The sequence below is a fragment of the Canis aureus genome, chromosome 21 (genome assembly GCF_053574225.1).
Source record: "Canis aureus isolate CA01 chromosome 21, VMU_Caureus_v.1.0, whole genome shotgun sequence".
In the NCBI taxonomy this organism is placed as follows: domain Eukaryota; kingdom Metazoa; phylum Chordata; class Mammalia; order Carnivora; family Canidae; genus Canis; species Canis aureus.
The window spans coordinates 46,877,424-46,904,136 of record NC_135631.1 but is presented as its reverse complement, the minus strand read 5'-3'; the positions used below and the strand labels follow the sequence as shown (position 1 = coordinate 46,904,136).

Sequence of the window (26,713 nt, the reverse complement as noted above, 5' to 3'; positions counted from 1 at the left end):
TCCTGGCTTTGTACAAAGTGAGTTATTGCACAGATCATCTGCCTATCCCAGGGATTACACATTACCTTGCACACAGTAGCAAACTGTTGGTTATTTCCTACTCCAACCACAAGAAATCCATCCTTGGTTTTAAAAGCCTAAAATAAATAAATTAATTAATACATACATACATACATATATACATACATACGTATATAAATATATAATTTTATATATTAAAAATACCACAAGTTAGCTTTAATTTCTAAAAGTTCTATATAGAAAGTATGCTCTAAAGCAACATTATTAATAAAATCCATATCAATCAATTAGTATATTTTGCTCTTATATTTGCATAGTTATTTTCATTTGGGATTTTCAAAGCACTTCTTGGCTCTTCTACCAGCTGTTGTAACACTGCATGAGTGGCTTGGAAAAATAAAGAAAATACTAAACTAAATCAGTTTTGTTATATTAGCATAATATGAAATTCTATATTGATTATAGTATGGATTACTGTTGGGCTTTTCTAAACTTTTGTGTTTTGTTTGTTTCCAGTTCTCCATGGAGGGCAAAGACCAAGAAGGTACATTGCTTTCTATAAAGTGTAAGAAGAATAAAAGGAAGCAAGGAAGGAAGGAAGGAAGGAAGGAAGGAAGGAAGGAAGGAAGGAAGGAAGGAAGGAAATGAGGAGAAGGAGAAAGAGAAGATGGGTAAGCTGATACATTTTGTCTTTGAAGATCTCAGATGTAAACTCTTGGACAATTATCACTTTTCAGTAAGTGACAATGAACACATCTGGATCTCTGCACCTCATGTGGTTTTATGTACCTGAAAATGTTTGCTGCTTCTAGGAGCCATATTCGTTTGAGCAGTAACAAGAATACCAGAGTCCTAGGTCCTCTGTAGAACTCCCTTCTCCACATATGATCACAGTGCTGGTTGGAGGACCCAAACTTTACCGTCAGAAGGCCTTAGTCCCACTTTCCTTAAGTAAAGGAGTTCCTGTAAGTTTCCTTCCTAAGTAAAAATTGTTCTGTATTTTCACCTACTCTTTCTTCACTTATTCCTGTCTCTGAGATAGATGACTTCTATCTTCTTTGCCAGGGCTTGCTCCTATGCTAAGCCTGTTCCCACCTTCACTCATATCCTTCAGAACCCTGCTCAATCATTTTTAATCTCTTCATTCCCACTGGGTCCCTTTTTTTCTGCCTACATTTAGGCTTGTGGCTACACTAACAATATAAGCAGCAAGAAAACAAAATTTCCATCAGTCCTGATGCCTTTCTCAAGCTATCTTGAAATTTTCTTCCTCTCCTCCATCTCTAAATGATATAAAAATTCCACCTGCCTGTATTTCTTCATGAACACCACATTCCAATGCCATCTGTCATCAAGATACTTATTCTATCACTACACTGAAACTATTCTTTCTTGACCTCATTAATTGGTACTGTTAACCATCCCTTCCTCCAGGAACCCGTCTTATCTCTAGGATCCATCTGAGTCCATGTCTAATATCTCTCTGACCTGTATTCCACCTGTATTCCATGCCTCCCTTTTTAGGATTATTTTCTCCTTAGCCTTCAGCATTCCTTAAGGATCTGTATGTGGTCTTTCACTACACTTGCTTCTAATGGTAGCCACTAGCCACATGTGGCTATTGAATTTAAATAAACTAAAATTAAATTAGCTGGTCACAAAAGACCACATAGTGTTTGCATTTGTATGAAATGTCCAAAATAGGCAAATCCACAGAGACAGAAAGATTAGCAGCCACACTGGGCTGACAAAATTGGGAGAATTTGGGGAGTGACTACTAATGAGTACTCGGTTTCTTGTGGGGGTGATGAAAATGTTCTAAAATTGTGGTAATGGTTGGACAATTCTGCGAATACACTAAAAATCACTGAATTCTACACTTTAAATGGACAAATTATGTGACATGTGAATTATATTCCAATAGAGATGTTATTAAGAAACAGCTCCACAGACACACTAGCTACGTGTCACGCACTCAATAGCCACAGGTGGCTAGTAGCAGCCGTATCAGCACAGATGAAGGGCATTTCTGTCATCACAGAAAGTCCTGCTGTGCGGTGCTGGGAGATTGAAGCTGGTAGTTTGTAGGTTTTCTTTTTATTCTACCTGCTAGGCCTAACATGATACCTGAAAAATGTTAGGCAATGAATAAGTGGTTATAAAATGCAATGAATCTCTCAGACACCTGCTTCCATATAATAGAATTGTGGTTAAAATGGATCTCAAGCAAAACACTATAATAGGGTTTATTCTATTTACATTTTTGCTTGATTTGGTAATGAATGCTACTAAAAAGATAACACATGATCCCTGTTCACAGCGAAATGCAAAGTTAGTGTTATAAATAATGCAATAGTGTTTCTCAAACTATAGAAAGGGAATTTGCAATGGAGATGTGAGTGAGGGGCAAAAGATCTTGAGCAGAGATGTCTCAACAAACTATTGATAACTATGAAGGTACACAGGTAGACTGTTCGCTCGGGTGTTGAGTTTGGTTTGGTTGCAGTTTTTCCAAGAAAAACTGAGTTGGGGAGTAGATAAGCAACGTGAAGTAACAATGTGTGTTATCAAGTATAATGTAAGAAAAGATTTTCAAAATTTTAGATTAATGACGTGATATTCAGCAAGTTTACATTTTGAGAGATCCTCATTTCCTTTTAATTAATAAAGACGTGTTTCTTCCTTTAAGCCTTAACTATACCATGAAATAAATGCTTACCAATATACAACTTTCAAAATTTTGAGAACTAGTTAATGATTATAGGAAAATGAAGATTGAATAGTAGCTGAGCCACCAAACTCAATTAAAGATCACCAAATAGATTTATAAGGATGAAGGTAAGATTGGGTTCTTTAAACACTTACTTGCTCCCTGTTACTATTATTACAGTGTTTATTCAATGAATATGTTTTAAATAAAAACTTTAAAAAAAAATACTGTTGGCTGAAGACTGAATAATTACGTCTCCCCAAGCTTCACATGTTGAAATTCTAACCCCAGTATGATGGTATTCGGAGTGTGGAAATTAAGAAAGGGAAACCTCACTAAAGTGGAGTCAGGAGACTAGAAGGAAAAGTCCTATGACTCGGTGTCAATTACAAGAACTGTCGATTACAGACCCCAACAGGAAAATCATCAACAGGAAAGAATGATCGATTCCACAGGAAAATATGTACACTTGACCCATGAACAGTGCCAATGCCCCAATCCACACCTGAAAATCCACATATAACTTTTGACTCTCCAAAAATTTAACTATGATGCCTGGGTGACTCAGTGGTTGAGTGTCTGCCTTTGGCTCAGGTCATGATCCTGGACTCCTGGGATCAAGTCCCACATCAGGCTCCCCGCAAGGATCCTGCTTCTCCCTCTGTCCATGTCTCTGCCTCTCTCTCTGTGTCTCTCATGAATAAATAAATAAAATTTAATTTAAAAAAGCTTAACTACTGATAGCCTATTGTTGATCATAAGCCTCACCAGTAACACAAATAGTCAATTAGCATATTTTATATCTTATATGTATTCTATACCATATTCTAATGATAAAGGATATTAGAGAAAATAAAATGTTATGAAGAAAGTCATAAGGAAGAGAAAATACATTTATAGTACTGTGCTATACTTAATGAAAAATTTCCAAGTATAAGTGGACTGTACAGACAGTTCAAACCCATGTTATTCAAGGGCTACCTGTCCATTAAATCCTCTACAAGAAATCATCTGCCCCTGCAACCCAGCCAATGAGAAACCATCAACACCTTGAACTCTTGCTTTTCCTCAAAGGACTTTCACTCGAAACAAACCCTCCCAACCTCCTCCTTAATCTCCATAGAATATTCCTCTCCCTTTTTGGTTGAACTTGTCTATGGTTTTGCCATAGCTTCATGTCCTGAGTTGCAGTTCTCTGTTATTCCCAAATAAACCCATTTTTGCTAGAAAAATAAATGACAATTTTGTTTTTAAGATTAACAGGCCAAGAACATGGCCATCTGTGAAACTCAAAGGAGGTCCTCACCAGATAACAAATTGCTGGTGCGGTGCCTTGATCTTGGACTTCCCAGCCTCAATCACTGTAAGAAATAAATGTCTGTTGTTTAAGCCACCTAGACTATTCTATTCTTCATAGCAGCACAAATGGATTAAGAAATTGGTACTGAGAAGTGGGGTGCTGCTATAACAAATATCAAAAAATGTGCAAGCTATTTAGAACCAGGTAGAGGCTGGGAGAGATCTGAGGTTCATGCTAGAAAAAAGTCTACATTGCTGTGCACAGCCTGTTCTGAGCTATTGAGAGCTCAGAGAGAAAAGAGGAGAACTGTAGAGAAAGTCTCAATCTTCTCAGAGAAACATAAGGAATGCCAAACAGAAAGTTTAGAAATATGGACAGGAAAGGCCATTTTGATGAGGTCTCAGATGGAAATAAGGAACATGTGTTTGGAAACTGGAGGAAAGGCAATCCTTGTTATAAAGTGACAAAGAACTGAACTGAATTGTGTTCATGCTCTAATGTTCTGTGGAAGGTAGGACTGTGCAAGTGATGAAATTAGGTATTTCGCTGAAGATATTCTAAGCAAAATGTTGAAGATACAGCTTTGCTCCTTCTGACTGCTTATAGTACAATGTGAAAAAAAGAGATTACTAAAAGACAGAATTGTTGAGGAAAAAGGAAGTAGAAGCTGAAAATCTGGAAAATTTGTGGTCCATCCATATTGCAAAATATGAGAAAGCATGGTCAGAAGAAAACACTAAGGAAGTAGTCAAGTAACGGACTGAGAAGGAGATGTCCTTTGGTAAGTAAATGAGTAAATAAATATTCAGACAATGCAATTATTCCACACTAGAAAGAAAGGCATTATCAAGCCATGAGAGACATGGAGGAATCTTAAGTGCATATTACTTTTTTAAAGATTTTATTTATTTATTCATGAGAGACACACAGGCAGAGGGAGAAGCAGGCTCTATGCAGGGAGCCTGACGTGGGACTCGATCCCAGGACCCCAGGATTACTCCCTGGGCTGAAGGCAGGCGCCAAACTGATGAGCCACCCAGGCATCCCCTTAAATGCATATTACTAAATAAAGGAAGCCAAGCTTTTAGACTACATACTGTATGATCCCAGCTTTATGACATTCTGAAAAAGGCAAAACTATAGAGACACTGAAAGTATCAGTGGTTGCCAGGGATTGGGAGGAGGAAGAGATAAATACTCAGAACATACTGGATTTTTAGGGCAGTGAAAATACTCTGTATGATACCACCATGATGTCTACATGTCATTATACATTTGTCCAAACCCACGGAACGCACAACACCGAGATGTGTGTTGTGAACTTTAATGTAAACTGCAGACTTTGGATGATTATACTAAGTCACTGTAGGTATGTCAATTACAATAAATGTAACACTCTGGTGAGGGATGTTGATATTGGGGGGAGGCTGTGCATGTGTAGGGAAGGAGGTGTACGGAAAATCTCTGTACCTTCTGTTAAATTTTTTTCTGAACCTAAAACTGCTCTAAAAACTAACATTTCTTTTTTCTTAAAAAAAAAAAAAGACAGCAGGAAGCATCTTTGTTACGATGATAATGTTCTGTATCTTGACTATGTCAATATCAATATCCTGACTGTGATATTGTACAGTGTGTTTTGTACAATGTTACTAATGGAGTCAATTTGGTAATGGGTACACAAGATCCATTTGTATTATTTCTTAAAATATATGTGAATCTACAATTATCTCAAAAAAATAAGTTTAGTTTTTTTAAAAAGATTTTATTTATTTATTCATGAGAGACCAGAGAGAGAGAGAGAGAGGCAGAGACTCAGGAGGGAGAAGCAGGTTCCATGGAGGGAGCCCGACGTGGGACTCGATCCCAGGTCTCCAGGATCACACCCTGGGCTGAAGGCAGTGCCAAACCACTGAGCCACCTAGGCTGCCCTAAGTTTAATTTTTTTTAAGTGATGGTGTATTAGTTTCGGGCCCTGACATCAGAGATGGAAAGAAAGAGATTCAATAAATATTTAGAGCTGCATTATTTACAATAGCCAAATTACAGTAGCAGCCCAAATGCCCATCAACTGATGAATGGATAAAGAAGATATGGCATGGGGTGCCTGGGGGGCTAGTCAGTTAAGTGTCTGCCTTCTGCTCAAGTCATGATCCCAGAGCCCTAAGATTGAGCCCCACATCAGATTCCCTGTTCAGCAGCAAGTCTGCTTCTCCCTCTTCCTCTCCCTCTGTGATCTGTCACACTCTTGCTCTCTCTCAAATAAAACATAAAATCTTTAAAAAAAGAAGATATGGCGCACACGTGTGTGCACACACACACACACACACACACAATGAATGATTCAGCCATAAAAAAGAATCAAACCTTGCCATTTACAATGACATGGATGGAGCTAAAGAGTATAATGCTAAGTGAAATAAGTCAAAGAAAGACAAATACTGTATGATTTCACACATATGTGGAATTTAAGAAACAAAACAAATGAGCAAAGGGAAAAAGAGAGGGGGGGAAGCAAACCAAGAAACTGACTCTTAACTATGGAGAACAAAATGATGGTTACCAGAGGGGAGGGAGGTGCAGAATGGGTGAAGAAGGGGTTTAAGGAGTGCCCCTGTCATGAGGAACAGTAGGTGATATATGGAGTTTTTGAATCATTATATTATACACCTGAAACTAATATAATACTTTATGTTAATTAACTGAAACAAAAATAAAAACTTTTAGAAAAGATTTAGCTGGTAAAATCTGCTATCGTTGGTAATGACTTGAATGTGATGGTCAAAAGCTGAAGACTGGGGGAGAGCAAGATGTCATGGGTGACATTTAGGTTACTGAGGAGCTTTTGAAATACTCCTTTGGAAATTCCAAGGGAACAGAATTTGAAGAGCAGATGAAAGTCTGAACTGTAGATGAAACCTGAGAGTCATTCATTATAATCTGTAACGGAAGCCATCACATAGATGAAGTCATTTGGGAAGAGAGTTCAACTGTAGAATAGGGAAAAAGGAGGTGGGGGGAGCTGGGGGATGAATCTGAAGGTCACCCTCATCTCAAGTCCAAGTAGAAGAGGAGTTACCCACTAGTCTAAGAGGAGGACCAAAGAATGCCACCAAAGTAGTTATTCATTACCTCAGCAATGCTGTTCTGGTGTCACAGTGTGGACCAGATGAACTTTGAAGTGAATCAAGGACTAAGTAACAGGGAATGGGGAGAGCACATGAGAACATCTATTTAAGAAACCTGGTTGGGAAGGAGAAGAATAAGCACAGCACTGAGAAGACAGAATGAGCACATGTCGGCCGGCACCATGTTTGGTTTGGTGGTGGGGAGCTGAGGAATTTCCCTCTAGCTGCTTCTACTTTCTTATAAATAAGGAGTGAGGTCATCAACTGAGAGTAGGGTTGGGACATATTGGATTGAAAAGAGTGGCTAAGTTCTTTTCTTTTTTTAAGAATTGTATTTATTTATTTGACAGAGAGGGTACACAAGCACACAGCAGGGGGGAATGGCAGGCAGAGGGAGAGGAAGAAACAGACTTCCTGCAAAGCCCAATGCAAGATTCGATCCCAGGTCCCTGGGATCATGACCTGAGTCAAAGGCAGACCCTTAACTGACTGAATCACCTAGGCACCCAAGAGTGGCTAAGTTCTGATGTATCACTGAAGAGACTGGGACAGCAGAGTGACCAGATATACAGAATTGTGCTGAAAGCCCAACTGAGTGATATTCTCCATCATCTCACAGTTACTGACATAGAATAAATGGATATTTGCATTGACTAATAAATAACAAAAACATATAGATGCAGGGAAATCAGAAAACTTGGCCAAAATGTTCCTGGATGATGAGCCATGGATTATCTGGATATGGAAGGAGGTGGCAAAGATAGGAGGACGTTATCGACAGGGCAGAGGTGTCAGTGGATAAGAAATCCTGATGAAGGGATCCCTGGGTGGCGCAGCGGTTTGGCGCCTGCCTTTGGCCCAGGGCGCGATCCTGGAGACCTGGGATCGAATCCCACGTCGGGCTCCCGGTGCATGGAGCCTGCTTCTCCCTCTGCCTATGTCTCTGCCTCTCTCTCTCTCTCTCTCTGTGACTATCATAAATAAGTAAAAAATTTAAAAAGTATATTTAAAAAAAAAAGAAATCCTGATGAAGTCAAAGAACAGTCACGATGGAGTGGTTGTACATGTCGGTGGAAGAACAGGAGATGATGGATGGTTAGGATGTAAAATGTCTCATTCAGTTGAAGTGAATGCAGATTCAGTGGGATGTGAGAGTCACAGTGTAAGAGCCATAGACTCGCTGCTGCTAAAAGGTAGGGACTCAATGAATAGCATTATTATTGATCATTTAATAATTATTTAATCATTTATTAACAGTAATTAACAGTAATTATTTAATTAATAATATACTACATGCTACCTAAAAGGAGTTCCTACTGTATTCTAAGCCCTTAGATCCTGACTCTTGAGCCCTCGTCCACTCTACAAATGTCTCCCCTCTCTCTCCTCTCATTTCCTTAGTTGTCTCACTCTCCATACCGAACAAGATAAGTGACAACACGCCACGTACACAAACTGCTAGCAGGCTTTCCAACACAGGGAGAACTCGCATCAAAAGCATTGAATTGGGCTACAAACTCTCATGGCTGGGGTGTTTCTCTTAGAAGGAGTTCAGGCCTCAGGAGAAAAGAAACCATTGCTTCTGCATGAGATGACAGGGGAGAGGGCAGCAGGGGCAAGTGTCTATAGTTTTAAGAGGATGAGGCCAAACCCACGCCATTCCTCTTAGGAAACCAGATTTATTATTCCTGAGGAAAGAAATGCTCCTCGCTGTGAGTTGTGCTGATTCAAAGGTGACAAGTGTCACTGGTAGAGGAGACCACACAGAAACTGCCTGGTTTTCTTCACATTCTAGTCACGACATAACTCCCCTCCTGGGGAAGGAGGTGTTTCTAAGACATAAAAAATATTGATGGGTCAAGAGATTACAAGGTATTTGGGAAATATGTAAAGACAAGAGAGCGTAGGGAGTCAAGGTTGAGTTATCTGGTTAGAGCAGTTTCAGACATAAAAGGGGACCCCACCTGAGAGCCTGATGGGTGGCAATATAAAATAGAAGAGTAGAGAATACTGAGCAGACATGAAATCAGAGAAATAAGAGGGTCAATCTGGAATTCCCATTACTCTTGCAAGTGTCTATTACTTCCTAGATGCTCTGCTTTGCCAGCTTCCAGGCATGCTACCTGGATGGATGACCTCTTAGCTACTGAGCTGGCTACATATAAAACCACAGAAAGACATCTAGAAGTTCTGCACCAACTCAATGTATCAGATGGTCACATGGAAAATGAAAAAAATAAAATAAAACTGAAAGTTTCTGCGTCACCCTCTTAAGCTACCATATTGATACATCAGTATTTCCTCCAGTCTAAATAAAGTACATACAATGGGTAGTGTGTCAACTTCAAAAACAAGAGCACAAACTCCCGGGCCTCGGGGGCTACCTAATTTTTAACAAGATTTTCTTCCACAAAAGGTAACTGTTGCTAAATGACTTCATCATCCACTGGAAAAAGACATTCCCTGAAGTTTAACTCACTGCCATGAGAATGTTTTCTGGAATGTCAAGCAGTTACTGACTTTGGGTCTGTGCTAGTACATCGTGACAAATATAGAGCACTATTTCCTACCACAAACAGTTCAGTTCACCTTATGGTGCTGAAGCTGGCTGAGCCAGATGGCAATGAGGCACAAACTGCTTATAACTCAAGAACAGTGTCATCGATGGGATGGAACCGCGCAACAAGTGGTAAGTGAGGCCAGGAGTCCCTAATCTAGCCTTCCAACTATTTGGCTTTGCACACTTTTCGTCATCATGAATAAGCCATTTTGTAGACCTATTTCTAAATACAAACCCTTGCCTTGAATTTTAGAATAGATTTGAAAGAGATATCATGTGCTGGTCTCCTGCAACCCCAGATCCGGGCCGGGATTTTCCAATTCCACAAGAAATGTGAATATTCAAAAATATACTTGGGGTTCTTCCAATCAATTAAATTTCATTTCAAATCGAACATATCAATGGTCTTCAATCATGCAGTTTCTGATACCGGATATAGAGATAATGGCAAAAAAGAAAATGGAAACTGTCTTGATTTTTTTATTCTTCACAAACTGTCAATGATTATTATTTTTCTTACAAAAGAAGTCCTCTGTCATGAAAGCCTGCTGTTATTCAAAAAGGCAGTAATCGTGCACCCTGGACGCAATGTAAAATGGCACGTGGTGTCATTTTTCCTGGAAGGTATGTGCCAGAAACTGGTTTTGATGATCCTGAATTGATTTCATTATAAAAAATAATAAGCCAGATTATCTGAAATAGCCTACCAAAAGCACCTACTATTTAATGGCAAGCAACATAAAAATCCTGAATTGAGTCCACATTGATTTTTCAGGAGCACTTTAAGGTAAAAATTCCTTGACTGTGTTAAGCAATTTTTTTTTTTTTTGACAAAGAGAATGGGGTGTGGGGGTGGGCAGGGGGAGAGAGAGAGTCTCAAGCAGATTCTATGCCCAGCGTGGAGCTTGATATGGCACTTGATCTCACAACCCTGAGATCATGACCTGAACTAAAATCAGGTACCTCCGTGTTAAGCATTTTGAAAAGTGCTCTGTTTTATCTCAAACATGTTACAACAATCACAGTCCCATCCCATCGTTAGATGCCATCCATGAAAATATTATTTCTGATAGCAAGCCTACATTTATCTCAGACTGATTCAAGCATTCATAGACCAGAACTTTATTCAAGATGTCGCTTTCAAGCAAAAAATCAAGCTAGAAAAGGATATTCACTCTAATTACAATAAAATTATTCTAACGTGGATTATAGAGTGGCTTGCTAATAAGATTTTCCAAACATAATTTAATGCCATCATATTTCAGTATTTATCAGTGACAAGACATAGGGCACACACAATAGGAACAGGGCTAGAGGAAAGCCCTGACATTAGAACTGTCCACTAGAGCTGAAGAGGTGGTGGGGAACAGGTCCAGTTGGTAGCAAAATTTCAGCCCAGAGCATGGAAAGTTTGAATAAGCATGGTTCAGGAAAGCAGTCAGCAACATAAAGTATAAAGGTATAGATAGGGGAAGGGTGAGAAATTCTGACAGAATAATTCCTGAAAGTTCCACAGTAGGTAGATGGCCACCAAGATGTAGAGACAGAGGCCTCAGGGTCCCAGTTATGGGAAAGAAGCTCAGAGAGTTTCCTCCAAATTCCCACACAAGAAATTGTGAAAATAAAAGGTAGAGGGACAGAAACCAGACAGGTAACTAGATGAGAAGCTCAGGGATAGAGGATAAGCAGAAGCCCAAGCCTTTGAACAAAAACATACGAAGCAAGGAGAGTTACCTGTGATGAGCATGGGAGTCTGGCTGGAAGACAAGAATGTAGAGCCCAGTGTAGTTACACCTAATGTCCAGGACAATACCTGGCATGCTAGGTCCTTCATACATTTTGTTAAATTTAGGCCAATGTATTAATGTTAAATCACAGGCAATTCGGGAATTATTACTCACTATACCAAAAGAATGGTGGCAAAGCTGGGCAGTGTGAAATAGAAGAGATGAGGAAGTGTCCAGGACTCAAAGATGGGCATGTACTGAGAATGGCAAACATACTAAGAATCAATTCTCACAACAAACTTCCTTCCTCACAAATGATTGCTTAAATTTAAAGGTGAAGATTAAGTTCAAGGGGAGCTGGAGAATATACACCTTGTATTTGGTACAATGCAGGACTTAGTCCCTCTAATTAAGTACCTCTCCTCCTTTCCATAGTCAAAATCTAGCCCATGACCTCCCTTTTCAGAGGTCATTTAGTTGGCTGAAAAGTCTCTTCCCTCATCTCCCTAATACTCAGAGCCAAGGGTTTCTAAACCCATCATGATGTTTGAAGGCAAGGAAGTTGCTATCCTGCCAGATGGTGAGGAGAGATCTCCTAGCATCTCACATTGGGCAAGGATCCACTCATACAGCCACTACCTCCAGCCACCAATTCCATCATCATCTCCCCAATCCAGGAACCAAGGCAGATGTTGTTGTGTAACTCTAGTACTCTGTCTTGCAGCATACAGGATCATCTTTAGTATTCGTTCTAACAAACACTCCAGATACCTACTACCAAATAATTGGACATGGACTGGAATTGAAATTTATTTTCCACCCAATATAAAATGGGTTCCTGTACAGAGGTTTGGAATCAAACTATACAGGTTCTCAAAACAACCTTAGGCTTGGCCTAAAGATCATGGGATGCTACTCAGCTTACACAGCGGAGAATAAGCACTTTAGGAGGGCCCTGCTAGCTCACAGGAAGAGGTAAAATGTAGTCCTCATGGGATAACCAAGTATATAAAACAGGCCAACTCAAAGATTAGGAAAAGTGCAGGGGGAAGCTCTGTCTTAAATATCTGTAGATGTTTCTAACTAAGAAAAGTGACAGAAAAGGTGGTAGGCTACAAGTGGCTATTTGGACTTTTTTGAGATTGCCGTATTCCAGGGTCTGGACTGGTTCCTTAAAGGACTTACTCCTTCTCTGAGTGATCAGGACGTGAGAGCCTGACTTAGGCCATCCTACACATATGTGAGATTAAGGTAGATACCAAAATGATCAATTGCCACTGTAGAGTGAGGAAGAACTGTATTAGAAGCCAGAATCTTTGAAGGTTAAATGTTCAATAAATTATCTCCCTGAAAACTAATAATCATAAGGCAAAATTGTTAGGATTGAGCACGGATTAGTTACTTCTTGTCTCAAGTCCTCATGCAACTGGCTACCAAGTCAAGCCTGAATCTGTTGATGGAAGGGTCAGTAGACTCTTCTGTGCATGGCTATAAGAAACAGGGGAGAATGTTCTCTTGTCCAACAGAAGGAGTCAGGCTAAACCATTAGAGACCAGAAATCTCAAAATGCACTTCAACCATTTACATTTCATGACAACCACAGGAAAAAAAAAACAAGAAGCACTCTGAATATGGTTCTGCACATTCCTGTTCCGATAACTGATGATCCAAAAGAGTTGTACTTACAGGGACACAGACACCATGACTGAGATCATGGGAGTATTGCAGAAGAGTCTTTTGCATCAAAATTTAGACCAACTAGGAGGCTGTCCCTTCCAAAGCAACTTAACAGCACAGATTCTTACAAACAACCTGAGAAGAATTTTCAGTTAGCCCTTGCAGTAGGTTGGAAGATGAAGAAAACAGCAATTCCTTTCTGGTCCCCATAAGCACTTAAGAGAAGATATGTGGCACTTCTGTGCATCCCTGCCAACATAAACAGGTTATATTAGCTAAAAAGTCAAAGGTAACAGGAGATTCTGGTTTTTTTTTTTTGAGTTTATCTATTTGAATAACTGTTATATTTTAGTTCCTTTGGAATTCACGTTCTCTAAATGAAGGTGGAAACTTATTCTGCATATGAATTTTTATGTATAATAACAGAATCCCTGTGTCTTCAAACGCTACAATCCTTCATCCCAACTGCATTAAGTATGTCTAATTTCCACTCCATCCCACTTGAAGAAGCAGCTCCATACTTCACGTGGCTGACCATCCCTCATCTCTGATGACTAGAATAGTGCGGATACCATTCCCAAGCCAGCTAATAGATTCACTGGACAGAAATCAATTACATCAACTTGAGAATTCAAAATGCCACATGGAGGTGGGGCTGAGATGACCATGTTAGGCTTAAGTAAGTAAGAAAGCCTCAAAAAAACTACAACTGAGACAAAAGACCAGACTACACAAAAGAAACAGATACAAGCCAAGCAACTGTTCCATGTCAGATAGTACCCCAATTCTCATGAAACTAGATTATACTTCTGTTTCTGCAAAATCTCTATAGCCTTAAAATAAATAACCTCCCCTTTATTCACTTCATCTCTATTTATCAGAATTAGTTTTATTGCATTTCTGTTTGTTGGAAGCAAATAGACTTAATCATTGATTTCCTAAACTGTGCTAAATGATGCAAATTCACGATCAATATGAGACTGGACTTCCCTTGCATAGGAGAGTTTTGGGGGAGTAGAGAACAAGAAGGCTAGGTCTCATGGACTCAATGTCTATATGCCTAGCACAGGGACTGATATATAGTTGGTCCTTATACTTACTGGAAACTTTTTTTTTACTAAAGATTTTAAACTAGTATTTCCCAAATTAAGTCCACAAAACACTGTTCCATAAGTGTTAATAACTAACAACTTTCTCTCTATTTTTCTCTCTCAGTACCACACACACACACACACACACACACACACACACACTTTTTCATTTCTTCACTCAAATAAATTTGAGAAACTTGGGACATTTGAAAGGGACCAGGGAACCCATCAGATCTATATAGGAGCAAAGAAGAATCTACAGAGTGTGATCTTTCGTTTTCTTTAGGGTTAGTTTCACAAATTAATTGATTTACTTAAAGTCTGATTTAATATTATCCCCTCATGGATAAACTATGCTGGCGATTTTATACAAGGCCTTAAATAAAGGCTTTGGCTAAATGCCAAGAGAAAAATTTTACCTTAATCCATATTTTCTACCCAAGAAGCTCAGTTTTTAAAAATATGATAGCTAATCATTTAGATGGGGTAATTTAATTTTTTAAATGACCTTGAAATCTTGTAAATCAGGTTTTCTGAGCAGAGAATGGCATTTGTAAAGACCAAATAGTTTAAATGCTTTAAGAACCATGCTAAAAAAAAAAAAAAAAAAAAAAAAAAAGAACCATGCTAAATGTTGCAAAATTAAAATTCAGGTGACTACACCTATCGTGGTAAGCACTGAGTTATATATAGAATTGTTGAATCATTATGTTTTATACCTGAAACTAATACAGCACTCAATGTTAATTATACTGCACTGAAAAAATAATAAAATAAAATTTAGTTTTTAATTATCTTCAATATATGCAATAGATTATTTTCCTTATCAGATAGTAATCCCTCTCTGCTTCCATTTCCCTACTATTCATTCCTTCCTTCTGTCCTTGGGATGGTGCTTGTCCCAGAACACCAGCAAAACTACTTGTAAGTGACATCTTAATCACAAATTTTTTTCACAAAGTCCTCACCTATCTTTATCAACTTGTCCCCAAACCTCCCATTTTACCATAAGGAGAAATGACACAATCTAACTTCCTTCAGACTCCAGCCTCCCACCCCACCCCAACCCCTTGCTCTGTGGCTTTTCCTGAGCTTTTCTCCTCAGCTGACCTCTCTTCCTCCTCTTTATTCTTTGGCTCTGTGACCTCATTCATTCACAGAGATTCAACCATAACTTCTTTAGGAATTCTCTTTCTAATATCAACCCACCTCCAAGCTCTTGAACTAAATTAATCAAAGCTGGTAATCATGGGGATCCCTGGGTGGCTCAGCGGTTTAGTGCCTGCCTTCCAACCAGGGCATGATCCTGGAGTCTAAGGATGGAGTCCCGCGTCAGGGTCCCTGCATGGGGCCTGCTTCTCCCTCTGCCAGTGTCTCTGCCTCTTTCTTCCTCTCTCTCTGTGTCTCTCATGAATAAATAAATAAAATCTTAAAAACAAAAGCTGGTAATCAAAACTGAACTACGTTACTATCATCTAAACCAAGACAGAGACAAATTGGGATACTGCAGCAAGGAAACACCCTCATAAAGCTGGGACACATAAAGTTCTATTCTATCAGTAAGAGTGCAAATGAAAAAGATCCATTAATAAGAAACAGGGAGAGAAAAAAAGACTCACCTGAATAATCCTACTCATGGCTTTTCCTTAAAGAGGTACAAATTTATCAGTAAAAGTGTGGATTGCAAAAGCCAAAAAATGAACAAAAAACAGATCCTTGCTTTTTACTGTCTTTGGGTACTATGCAAGAAATACATACAAATCCTACTTAGAAGGAAACCCTCAATTCAAACTGAAGGGGATTTTCACTGAAAAAGTCCAGTTGTATTTGAGCCTATAATCCAATATTATACAATATACACAGAAATAAGCTACCATGGGCTAGCTGGAATTGGAAGCAACAATGAAAAGCAGAGTAGAATCACAAGATCTTCAAATAACAGTATTTCTAGAAATACAATATAAAATAAGCATGGCTAGATTCCTTTAATGGAGTATAGATTTAAACATATGAGAAAAGTATAAGTTACTCTTAAGAAAGGTACATTTTTGAAAGAACAAAATATTTTTTTTTAAAGTATTATTGAAATTTAAAGCTCAACAGACATGTTAAAAGGCTGAAATAAGAGTTCTTGCCTGAAGGGGCACCTGAGTGGCTCAGTGGTTGAGCATCTGCCTTCAGCTCAGGGTCCTGCATCAGGCTCCCCCCAGGAAGCCTGCTTCTCCTTCTGCCCATGTCTCTACCTCTCTCTGTGTGTCTCATGAATAAAAAGAAATCTTTAAAAATTTTTTAAAAAGGAAATAATCCTTGCCTGAAATAGAGATTTGAAAAAAGCAGCTAGATAGAATTGAGCAGAAAGAAGAGATCAAATATTTTAAAGTGATATTAAGAGACAAGGAGGTCAAAATGTAAATATCCAATTACAGTTACAGATGAAGAGAACACAGAGAATGGGGGAAACATCATATATAAAATATGATGCCTGATAAATAGACAGAATTAATTAATTCTATAAACTCAGTGAATCTCAAATAAGACACAGAATAAGAAATGGACAAGTAGATAAACCACAGTAAAACTGAAGAATACCAAAGAAGTAGGCATGTTAAAAATCATCCAAAGAGAAAGAAAGGGCAGAAGACCTGTAAAGCATGTCATTTATGCCAACAGCAGAAACCTCAACAGCAATTACAGAAGTCAGATGATAAAGCTGAGATATAACTCTTTAACAAAGAATTTTATACCTAACTAAAATATTCTTAAAGAATGATCTGGAAATGAACTTATGTTCAGACTAACAAAATCTGAGAGAGTTTATCACCACCAGATCCTCACTGAAATGATTTCTAAAAAAAAAAATATATATATATATATACATATATAATGCTTTAGGAAAAAAGATATTGAATCTACAAGGAATGAGATACAAAAAGGAATGGTGAAAAATATATATAAATAGTTCATCTAAAACAATAGTGTGAAAAAGAAGAAGGGGAGAGGAAAAAGAAGGGAAGTACTAATAGTAGTGGTGGTGGTGGTAGTGGTGGTGGAGGAAGCAGTATGGCTGTAATGGAAATGAATCACTAGGATTCCCCCTAAAGAGAGAACTTGATGTGAGGTGACATCAGCAAAGTGACAGAATAGGAATCCCCAGCCTCTTTCCTGCATGGAAACATTGATTCAATAACAAAACAGAGATCAATTTCCTTTGTGAGAAAGCCAAAAAATGGTTAAAAGCCTGGTGTACCCCAAGTGAGTGTGAAACTAACCAGATCAAAGCCAGTAGGAAAATCTGTGGTGCTCACTTGCCATATTCTCTCCCTGCTCCAGCTCAGTGAGGCATTATAGAGCAAAAATTCTCAGCTGCTGACTTTTCCTTGGGGGAGGAAAGGAAAATATGCAGACTTTCAAAGGGCTACCTGAGGAACTAGATTTTGTCTTGCCTGAATCTACATGCTAATAAGAAAGGATGTTGGGTTGTGGGCTACTGAGAACAAAGGTGAGAATGTAGACTAGCACACACTCTCTCACCATAGTCCCTCCCCCTGGTTCACTGTAGAAAAAGTGAAAGAAAACTCCCGATTCCTGGCTTCTCCTTGGGGAGAGAAAGAATTGGAGTAAGTGTATACTTTTCCAGATTTTCATGGGGCAGCTCAAGGGACTAGTTTCCATTGTGCAAGTCTCAGAACACTTTCAGGACATGGCATACTCTAGATGCCCTAAGACCACAGACTAAAAAAGAGACCTGGGCAACATGCTACAATTTCAGAGGAACCTTAGTACAACAGACAGAGTGTTATACAGTGAAGTGGCCTTTCACTCAAAGGCAGGGAAAGAGGAGTGGAATATCCATTCAATAATGTGGCACCTCAGGGGCTGCTCAAGGGGCTGGTTTCTATCTCTTCAGTCTCAGAGCAATGATTTGACACAACATAAACTAGATACCTGGGGCCGGCGGAGGGGGTGGGGGGTGGGCAGCTGGTGTGCGGGATGAGGTACATTTTGGAATGAGGATAAAAGGTTGCTGGGAATTTGTGTCACTTCCAGAGAACCTGCAGTAATGCAGACAGATGCCAGAGGGAGCAAAAGATTATAAGCTCCTTAAAAACAAAACTGGCAAATCCCTCTAATTATGAACTTACACAAATCAGTCCAGAGAATATGCATCCACCAAAAATGTTTTAGAAACCCTCAGAATATCTAGCCAGGATAATTGGTAAGTCTTTCCCTGTACAAAGCCAGCCCATAAAAACTGGAAAGCTGGGTATGTTTTTTTCAAGTACATGAATCTCAACGCCATGTTAGTTACCAGGGTTACAAGGCACATGAAGACATATTGGTCCAATCAAAGAAACAAAATTAATCTACAGAAACTGATCCTTAAAAAGTGGGCATATATATATGTATACACATATATGTATACATAGATATGTATACATTTATATATATTTATTTATATATAAATATTTATTATTATATATAATTATTATATATTATATTTCTATTTACTTATATTTATATTTTTATATATAAAAGCTCAGGGAAACCATGCTTGAATATAATTTTGGAGCTAAAGAATATAATGACTGAACTGAAAAAGAATTTGTTCACTCAACTGAACAGCAGACTTGATCGGAATGAAGAATGAATCAGTGAACTCAAAGACAGATCATTTTAAATTATTCCCTCAAGAAAGAATTAACTTATGAGAAACAATCACACAGACCAACATAGAATTATAAGTGTCCCAATAAGGAGAATAGAGAAAGGATAAGAAGGGTTATTGGAAAAAATAGCTAAAATTTCCCAAATCTGGGGGAAAAAATGGATATCCAGATTTAAGAAGCCATTATTCCCGCAAAATCCAACTAGAATAAACTTAAAGAAGTTCACACCAAAATACATTATAATCAAAATGTCAAAAATCAAAAGCAAAAAGATAATGGTAAAAGAACAAAAAAAGGAAAAAACAGATAACTCATCACACACAATGAGGCTCCCATAAGACTATAAGCAAGATTTCTTAGCAAAAGTCTTACAGGACAGCAGAGATGGGACATTAGTTTCAAAATGCTGAAATAAAAGAACTGCCTACGAAGAATAGCGTTCCCAGAAAAACTGTCCTTCAAAATAAAAGGCAAATAAATTTTTTTCCCAGACCAAAAAAAAAAAAAAAAAATCTAAGAAAGTTCATCATCACTAGATCTGTATTATAAGAAGGAGTCCTTCAGGTTGAAACAAAAGGATGCTAAAGAACAACAAAAAAGCATATGAAAGAAAGAATAATGCTTTCTGGTATATGTAAATATAGAGACAAAGAATGCTATAATAGTGTAACACTGGTGCATAAATCACTTTTAACACTGGTGTAGTAGTTAAAAAACAAAAAATATATAAAATAACAAAAATTATGCAAATGTCTTAATAGGTAAACATACAAAAATGCAATTTGAGACTTCAAAAACAAAAGTGTTAGGGAATAAAGTAAAAAGGTAGAGTTTTTTAATGCAATTAAGGTTAAATACTTAGCTTAAAATGGATTGTTATAACTATATAGTGTTTTATGTAACATGAATAAAGAAAGAAAGCAAAAGGTCACCAAAAAAACCTACAAGACAGGTCAGTTCAAGACGGTGGCATAGGAAGATCTTGAACTCACAAACTGTCACAAGCACAACTCTACAGCTAAATATGGTTTAAGTTTCTCTGAAAATGAGGTGAACAACACCTCCATAGCAAAGGAGAAGAGATCCACATGGAGACAGGTAAGAGAGGCAGACTCATGCTCTTGCCAAAATCCCCACCCCTGGCATGGTGACTCACATTCTGGAAGATCTTAAAAAAATAGAACTTTCCCCTGAGGTTGAGGGGTTCTTTCTCCACATCAAGCATCCCAACCTTAGGTCCTTCATTGGAGAGACAGGGCCCCAAAATATAAAATTAATGAGGATTATGTCCAGGAGAACCATAGAGTGGTAGAGAATGAAGAACCCACCCTTAAAAGTCTTTCATGCAGACTCTCACAGGCCAGAGTTCAGCACAAAAGGAGCAGCTTTAAAAGACTTAGACCATATGTCATATGTGAAGGAGAACCATTTGCAGATTTTAAATAAACTAACTGAGACACAAGAACCTGTTGAAACTTTTTCCAGGGACAAAAGTGCTAGTGGGTAGCATTTTTGCATTCACAGTCTACCTTGGTAATGCCTACACTGGCAGGTGCCATTCTGGCAATCTTCCCCTAACCTGCTAGCACAGATGGACATACGATGGCCCTCCCTACACAGTAGTCACACCATAGGGTAGATGTAGACACACATACACAGCCCACACAGGAGATGCTTTTCCTCTAAGATTAGAAATAAGACAAAGATGCCCACTCTCCCCACTTTTACTCAACATAATATTGAAAGCCATAGCCAGAGAAAATAGGCAAGAAAAAGAAATAGATGACATTCAAAACGGAAAGGAAGAATTAAAACTGTCACTGTTTGCAAATTACATATTATATGTAAAAGAAAATCTTGTAGATGCCATCAAAAAACTATTAGAGCTAATAAATGAATTCAGTAAAGTTACCAGATTCAAATTTCATATATAAAAATCTGTATTTCTATACACTAATAATGAACTATCAGAAATGGAAATCAAGAAAAAAATACCACTTATAATTGCATAAAATATAATAACATATCTAGGAATAATCAATGGGGTGAAAGACCTGTACTCTGAAAACTATAAGACACTGTCAGAAAAAATTGAAGACAGTAAATGGAAAGATATTCTGTGCTCATGGATTGGAAGAATTAATATGTTAAAATGTCCATACTGACCAAAGGAATATACAGATTCAATGCAATCCTTATAAAATCTAATGGCATTTTCCCCAGCACCAGAAACGTTAATCCTAAATATACATGAAATCATAAAAGACTCCAAGTAGCCAAAGAAATTTTGAGAAAGAAGAACAAACTTGGAGATATCAAGCTCCCTGATTTCAAACTATACTACAAAGCAAGAGTAATCAAAACAATATGGTATTGGGATAAAAAGACACACAGATCAATGGAACAGAATAAAGAGACCACAAATAAAAACAAGCAAACCAAGCATATATTGTCAAATTATGAAAAGGGAGGCAAGAATATGCCATGGGGAAAAGACAGTCTCTTCAATAAATGATGATGGAAAAACTGGACAGCTACATGTGAAAGAATGAAACTGGACCACATTCTTACATCATGTACAAGAATTAACTCAAAATGGATTAAAGGCTTCAACATAAGACAAGAAACCATAAAACTCCCAGAAGAAAACATATGCAGTAATTTCCTTGACATCCATCTTAGTTAGCAGTGCTTTTTTGGATCTGACTTCAAAGGTGAGGGGCCCCAATACAAAAACAAACTAAACTAAGTAACTAAAAGGACTCTGCACAGTAAAAGAAATCATCAACAAAACAAAAAGATAACCTAATGAATGAGAGAAGGCATTTTCCAATTATATAGCCGATAAGGATCAATATTCAAAATATTTAAAGAACTCATAGTAATCAAAACAAAAAAACAAACCATTCAATCAAAAAAATGGTAAGAAGGCATGAATAGACATATTTCCAAAGAAGATGTACAATGGCCAACAGATACATGAAAAGATGTTCAGCATCGCCAATCATTAGGAAAATGCAAATCAAATCCATAATGAGATATCACCTCACACCTATCAGAATGGCTAGTATCAAACAGAAGAAATAATGAGTGCTGGCAAGGATGTGGAAAAAAGGGAATATTAATGCACCTTTGGTAGGAGTTTAAATTGGTGCAGTACCAATGGAAAACAAATTAAGCAACAAATTAAACTCAACAAATTAAAACTAGAACTTCTATATGATCTAGCAATTCCACTTTTGGGTATTTATTTAAAGAAAATAAAACCACTAGTTCAAAAAGATCCAGGTAATCATATTCATCATAGCATTATGTATAATAGCCAAGATACAATACAATCTGTCAATGGACAATCTGTCAAATACAATCTGTCAATGGACAGATGAATGGATAAAGATGTGGTGTGTACACACACACACACACACACACACATACACACAGAGGAATACTCCTTAGCCATAAAAGAAAGAGTGAAATCTTGCCATTTGCAACAACAGGGATGGACCTTGAGGGTGTCATGCTAAATGAAATAAGCTAGGCAGGGAAAGGCAAACACCACTTGATTTTACTTGCAAGTAGAATCTAAAAACAAAGCAAAACAAAACAAAACCGAGGCTCATAGATATAGAGAACAGGGTGGTGTTGCCAGAGGGGATGGGGATTGCAGAGGCAGGGGTGAGGGGGTTGTTTTGGGTGAAAAGGATCAAGAGGTTCAAAGTGCCACTTATAAAATAAGTAAGTCATAGGGATAATGTACTTGGGGAATACAGTAAATAATATTGTAAAGGGGCACCTGGGGGACTCAGTGGTTGAGCGTCTGCCTTTGGCCCAGGTCGTGACCCCAAGGTCCTGGGATGGAGTCCCGCATCGGGCTCCCCACAGGGAACTTGCTTCTCCCTCAGCCTGTGTCTCTGCCTCTCTCTCTGTGTCTCTCAGGAATAAATAAATAAAATATCTAAAAAATAATATTGTATTAACTTTATATGACAGATGGTGATTAGACTCAGTGCGTTGGCCAGTTTGCAATGTACACAAATGTCAAATCACTATACTGTAGTCATGAAACTAATATAACATTGTATGTCAATCATACTTCAATTTTTTTAAAAAAGACAGAAAACAATTAAAATGGTAACAGTAAGTTCCTTCCCTATTGATAATACTTTAAGATAAAACTCTTCCAATCAAAGACATAGAGTGGCTGAATGAATAATAAAACAAGACCCACTTACACAGTGTGTACAAGAGACTCCCATTAGACTTAGGTCCACACATGGGCTAAAAGTGAAAGGGTGGAAAAGACATTCCATGCAAATGGTAATCAATAGTGAATATATTTGGGAGGATATATTGGATATTTTGACTTAAAGCCTAGGCTTTAAGTCAAAGAATTTCATAAATGGTTTTAAAAAATGATACTATGTAACAGTAAAAAAGTCAATTCACTAGTTACAAATACACATGCCCCTCACATCAGAGCACCCAAATGAATGATGTGAACATGGACAAAATGGAAGGGAGACACAGACGGTGACGAAATAGTAGGAGATTTCAATACCCCGATTTCTGTAACGGGTAGAATGTCCAGACAGAAGATCAGTAAGGGAACAGAGGACTTGAACTCACACCGTGACTGATAATGGGAGTTTATCCAGAACCAAATATTCAACAACAATAACAGACAAACAGTGAGTGTGGGTGGAGTTCAGTCATTGCCCGTGATAGCTGAGAAGGCAGAGGTAGCAACAAAGGTCTGAAAAGTAACTCCTGAAAGTAGGACATGGAAACAGAGAAGACAGCGTCCACACTCCTCAGGGGAGCATGCACTGCGTGAAATCAGACAGCAGAGCTTGACTCTGAAGCCTACCACTTAGCAGCGTGACTCTGGCTAATCACAGAACTTCAGTGACCTCGTCTGTAAAATAAAAGCAATATCCACCTTCTAGAATACTGTGCAGATTACTCCGAGGGTATTGTCTTAGGCCTCCTGGGCTGCTAGAACAAAATACCACAAATCGGTTAGGTCATAAACAACAGAAATTTATTTCTTGCAATTCTGGAGGCTGGAAGTCTGAGATTAGGGTGCCAGCCTGGTGAAGTGAAGGCCCTCTTCCAGGTCACAGACTTCTTGTATCTTCCTCACCTGGTGGAAGACCCGATGAGCTCTCTTGGGTCTCTCTTCTACGGGCACCAATCTCATTCATAAGGGCTCCAGTCTAATGATCAGAAGCCCCAACTCCTAATACCATTACCTCAGAGATTGAGTTCCAGCATACATATTTTTTTGGGGGGGACACATTCCAACCACAGCAAGGATCATTATTATTATCACTTGTTAGTTATCAAACAAACCCCAAATCCTTAAAAGCATCTAGAACTCCCCACAGTTTAATGCAAATCCACCTGTCCAATCTCACCACTCACAGCTCCTAGATATATACTGTGTGATTTGATCGAAATTTATAATGGGACATTGTCTGAGGAAAAAAAAATGTTTTCCTACTTCCATACCCTACTACTCACACTTTAGCACCCACTATTTCCATAAACCTTCCCTGATCACAAATCCAGATATTCTCCAGTGTCATAAAACTTTAAGAGCCTGGGATCCAATACCAGAATTCCTCCAACACTTTCAGTGACGCAGAAGTCAGTACCAGCCAAAGTCATCAAGGGCTCACCGGGTATTTCTGACCACTAGCAGAGGTAACTTTTTTTTTAAAAACCCAAATCAGCCTTTTGGTGGCTTGCTCTTTCTGCAGGGAGTATTTAATTGTAGAACACGTCTAATATCACTACACGAGAGCCTTGTAGATATCTACAGGGTCAGAATGGGTAAGGGTGGTGCCCAGGAGTGCTGATTTTTATAAAACATTCCTGGTATTGCTTTAAGCACTCTAAACCTCAAGCTCCTCCTTTCTAATTTACTTCTCTTAAATGTTTTGCTCCAGAATTGGTCACTGTACACAACGATCCTGGCTTTAATGATATACTCCTGGTTCTAAGTTTTTTATTATTCTCTTTTGTCCCTCTAAATCATAAGCTCTTTGAAGTAAGAGGTGATTTCTTATTTATCACTACCCTTGTCTCTGCACTTAGCAGCACTCCTTGTACAATAATAAAGTATCACAGGTTGAAAGACTGTTTTCATTTCCTCCTCTTCACCCCATTGGTGAAGGAGGGATCCCCTGCCCTAGGTTTAAGGGTATGATCAAACACACGACACCTAAAACTGGGCACATAAGAACAAGAGTTAAGGGGCACCTGGGTGGCTTAGTGATTGAGCATCTGCCTTTGGCTCAGGTCATGATTCTGGGGTCCTGGGATCGAGTCCTGCATCGGGCTCCCTTCTCACCAGGGAGTCTGTTTCTCCCTCTGCCTGTGTCTCTGCCTCTCTCTCTCTGTGTCTCTCATGAGTAAATAAATAAAATCTTTTTTAAAAAAAGAACAACAACAACAATAAGAGTTAATTTATTATTCACTTGTACCCACAGCCCAGGAGCAGAGGGCACTGCATACCACGCAGGGTCGTAAGGGGGTTGCACTCAGGGAAGAGTGAACAGCCAGCAGCTGTGGGAAGCAGGCTTTGCAGGACCTAGAGGGAAGAGCACCCTCTAGTTCCCACAGAACCATGTGATTGGCTTATTTGGATAATTCCATGAGCTGGCAAAAAACTGAGACTCACTACTCAGGAGTAAGCAGGAGCCATGCCTGGTCTGTTTGATAAGGAGAGTTGAGCTAGAGGTTTATCGGAGGGAGCAGAGCGCAGAGACGGACTTGGCAATTAGGCCATTCCAGGCTCTCCTGGCTCCAGATGTCAAGGCAACACATCGCAGCAATGTTCAGTCCGATGCCACATAGGGCTGCTTCTTTTTCTCTCCCATTTCATCATGTTAAAGACGTCGTCCCACTGTCTCATGGCTTCCAGAGATTCTGTTTAAAAATCAGTCACTATTCTTCATGTTGCTGCTTTGTAGGTGATCTATCTCTTTCCCCCTACTCTAGCCTCACTTAATCAAAGATTTTCATTAAATTCTGATGTCTTGAAGTTTTCAGTTGCCTGAGATTCTTGAATCAAGGGGGTAGGGGGGTGATATCTTTCATCAGTTTACAAAAATTCTCAGCCATAATTTCTCCAAACATTGCTTAATCCCCTTCTACATCCCTCCCTTCTGGGATTAAAATTACACATCTATCTGAGCATGTGCACGTGATCTATCTATACCTTATACTTTTTTCTGCTTACATTCTCTTCTTCCTATTCTGTTTTCCAGCTGGAACTTCAGTGTGGATTTTTTTATTGACTTGACTCTGAATTCACCAATTCCGTCTTGCCATGTGCAGTCTGTGATAAAATTCCATCTATGGAGTTCGAATTTCAGATATATTTTAGTTATCTCCAATGCCCATTTAATTCCTTTTATATTTCTGTGGAAATAGCCTATCTTTTATCTTTTATTATCATTTTTGTCCATCTTTTCATCTTATTTTTTAACATATTAACCATGATTAATAAACTCCAAAAAAAAAAAAAAAAGCACATATCTGGATCATCTCTGTGTCTGTGGCCACTGAAGATTTTGTCTTATTAGTGATTTTTTTCCCCACTTTTTCACATATACAAATTTTCAGTCTTGGGTTAAACATTATAAAGAATATATGTCTAAGGTTCTGATTTTAACTTCTTATAAAATTCCAGGATGTTTATGTTGTCTTGCTATGGCAAGCATACTGGATTACCTGAGAGATCACTTTGATCTTACCAAGAATTGGCTTTAGCCTTTGTTAGGGCCGGTCTGTTCCAGTATTTTCCTTACTCATAGACCTTGGTGTTT

General features: G+C 38.5%; 1 protein-coding gene across 2 annotated transcripts in view; it reads right to left on the bottom strand.

Moving 5' to 3' along the window:
• Positions 1-26,713, bottom strand: part of SUGCT (succinyl-CoA:glutarate-CoA transferase) — a 712,850-nt gene that overhangs the window by 409,756 nt on the left and 276,381 nt on the right. For both annotated transcript variants that reach the window (XM_077864111.1, XM_077864112.1), the window contains one exon: positions 66-137. In XM_077864111.1, the coding sequence (XP_077720237.1) occupies positions 66-137 (72 nt within the window). The remainder of the gene's footprint in view (positions 1-65; positions 138-26,713) is intronic.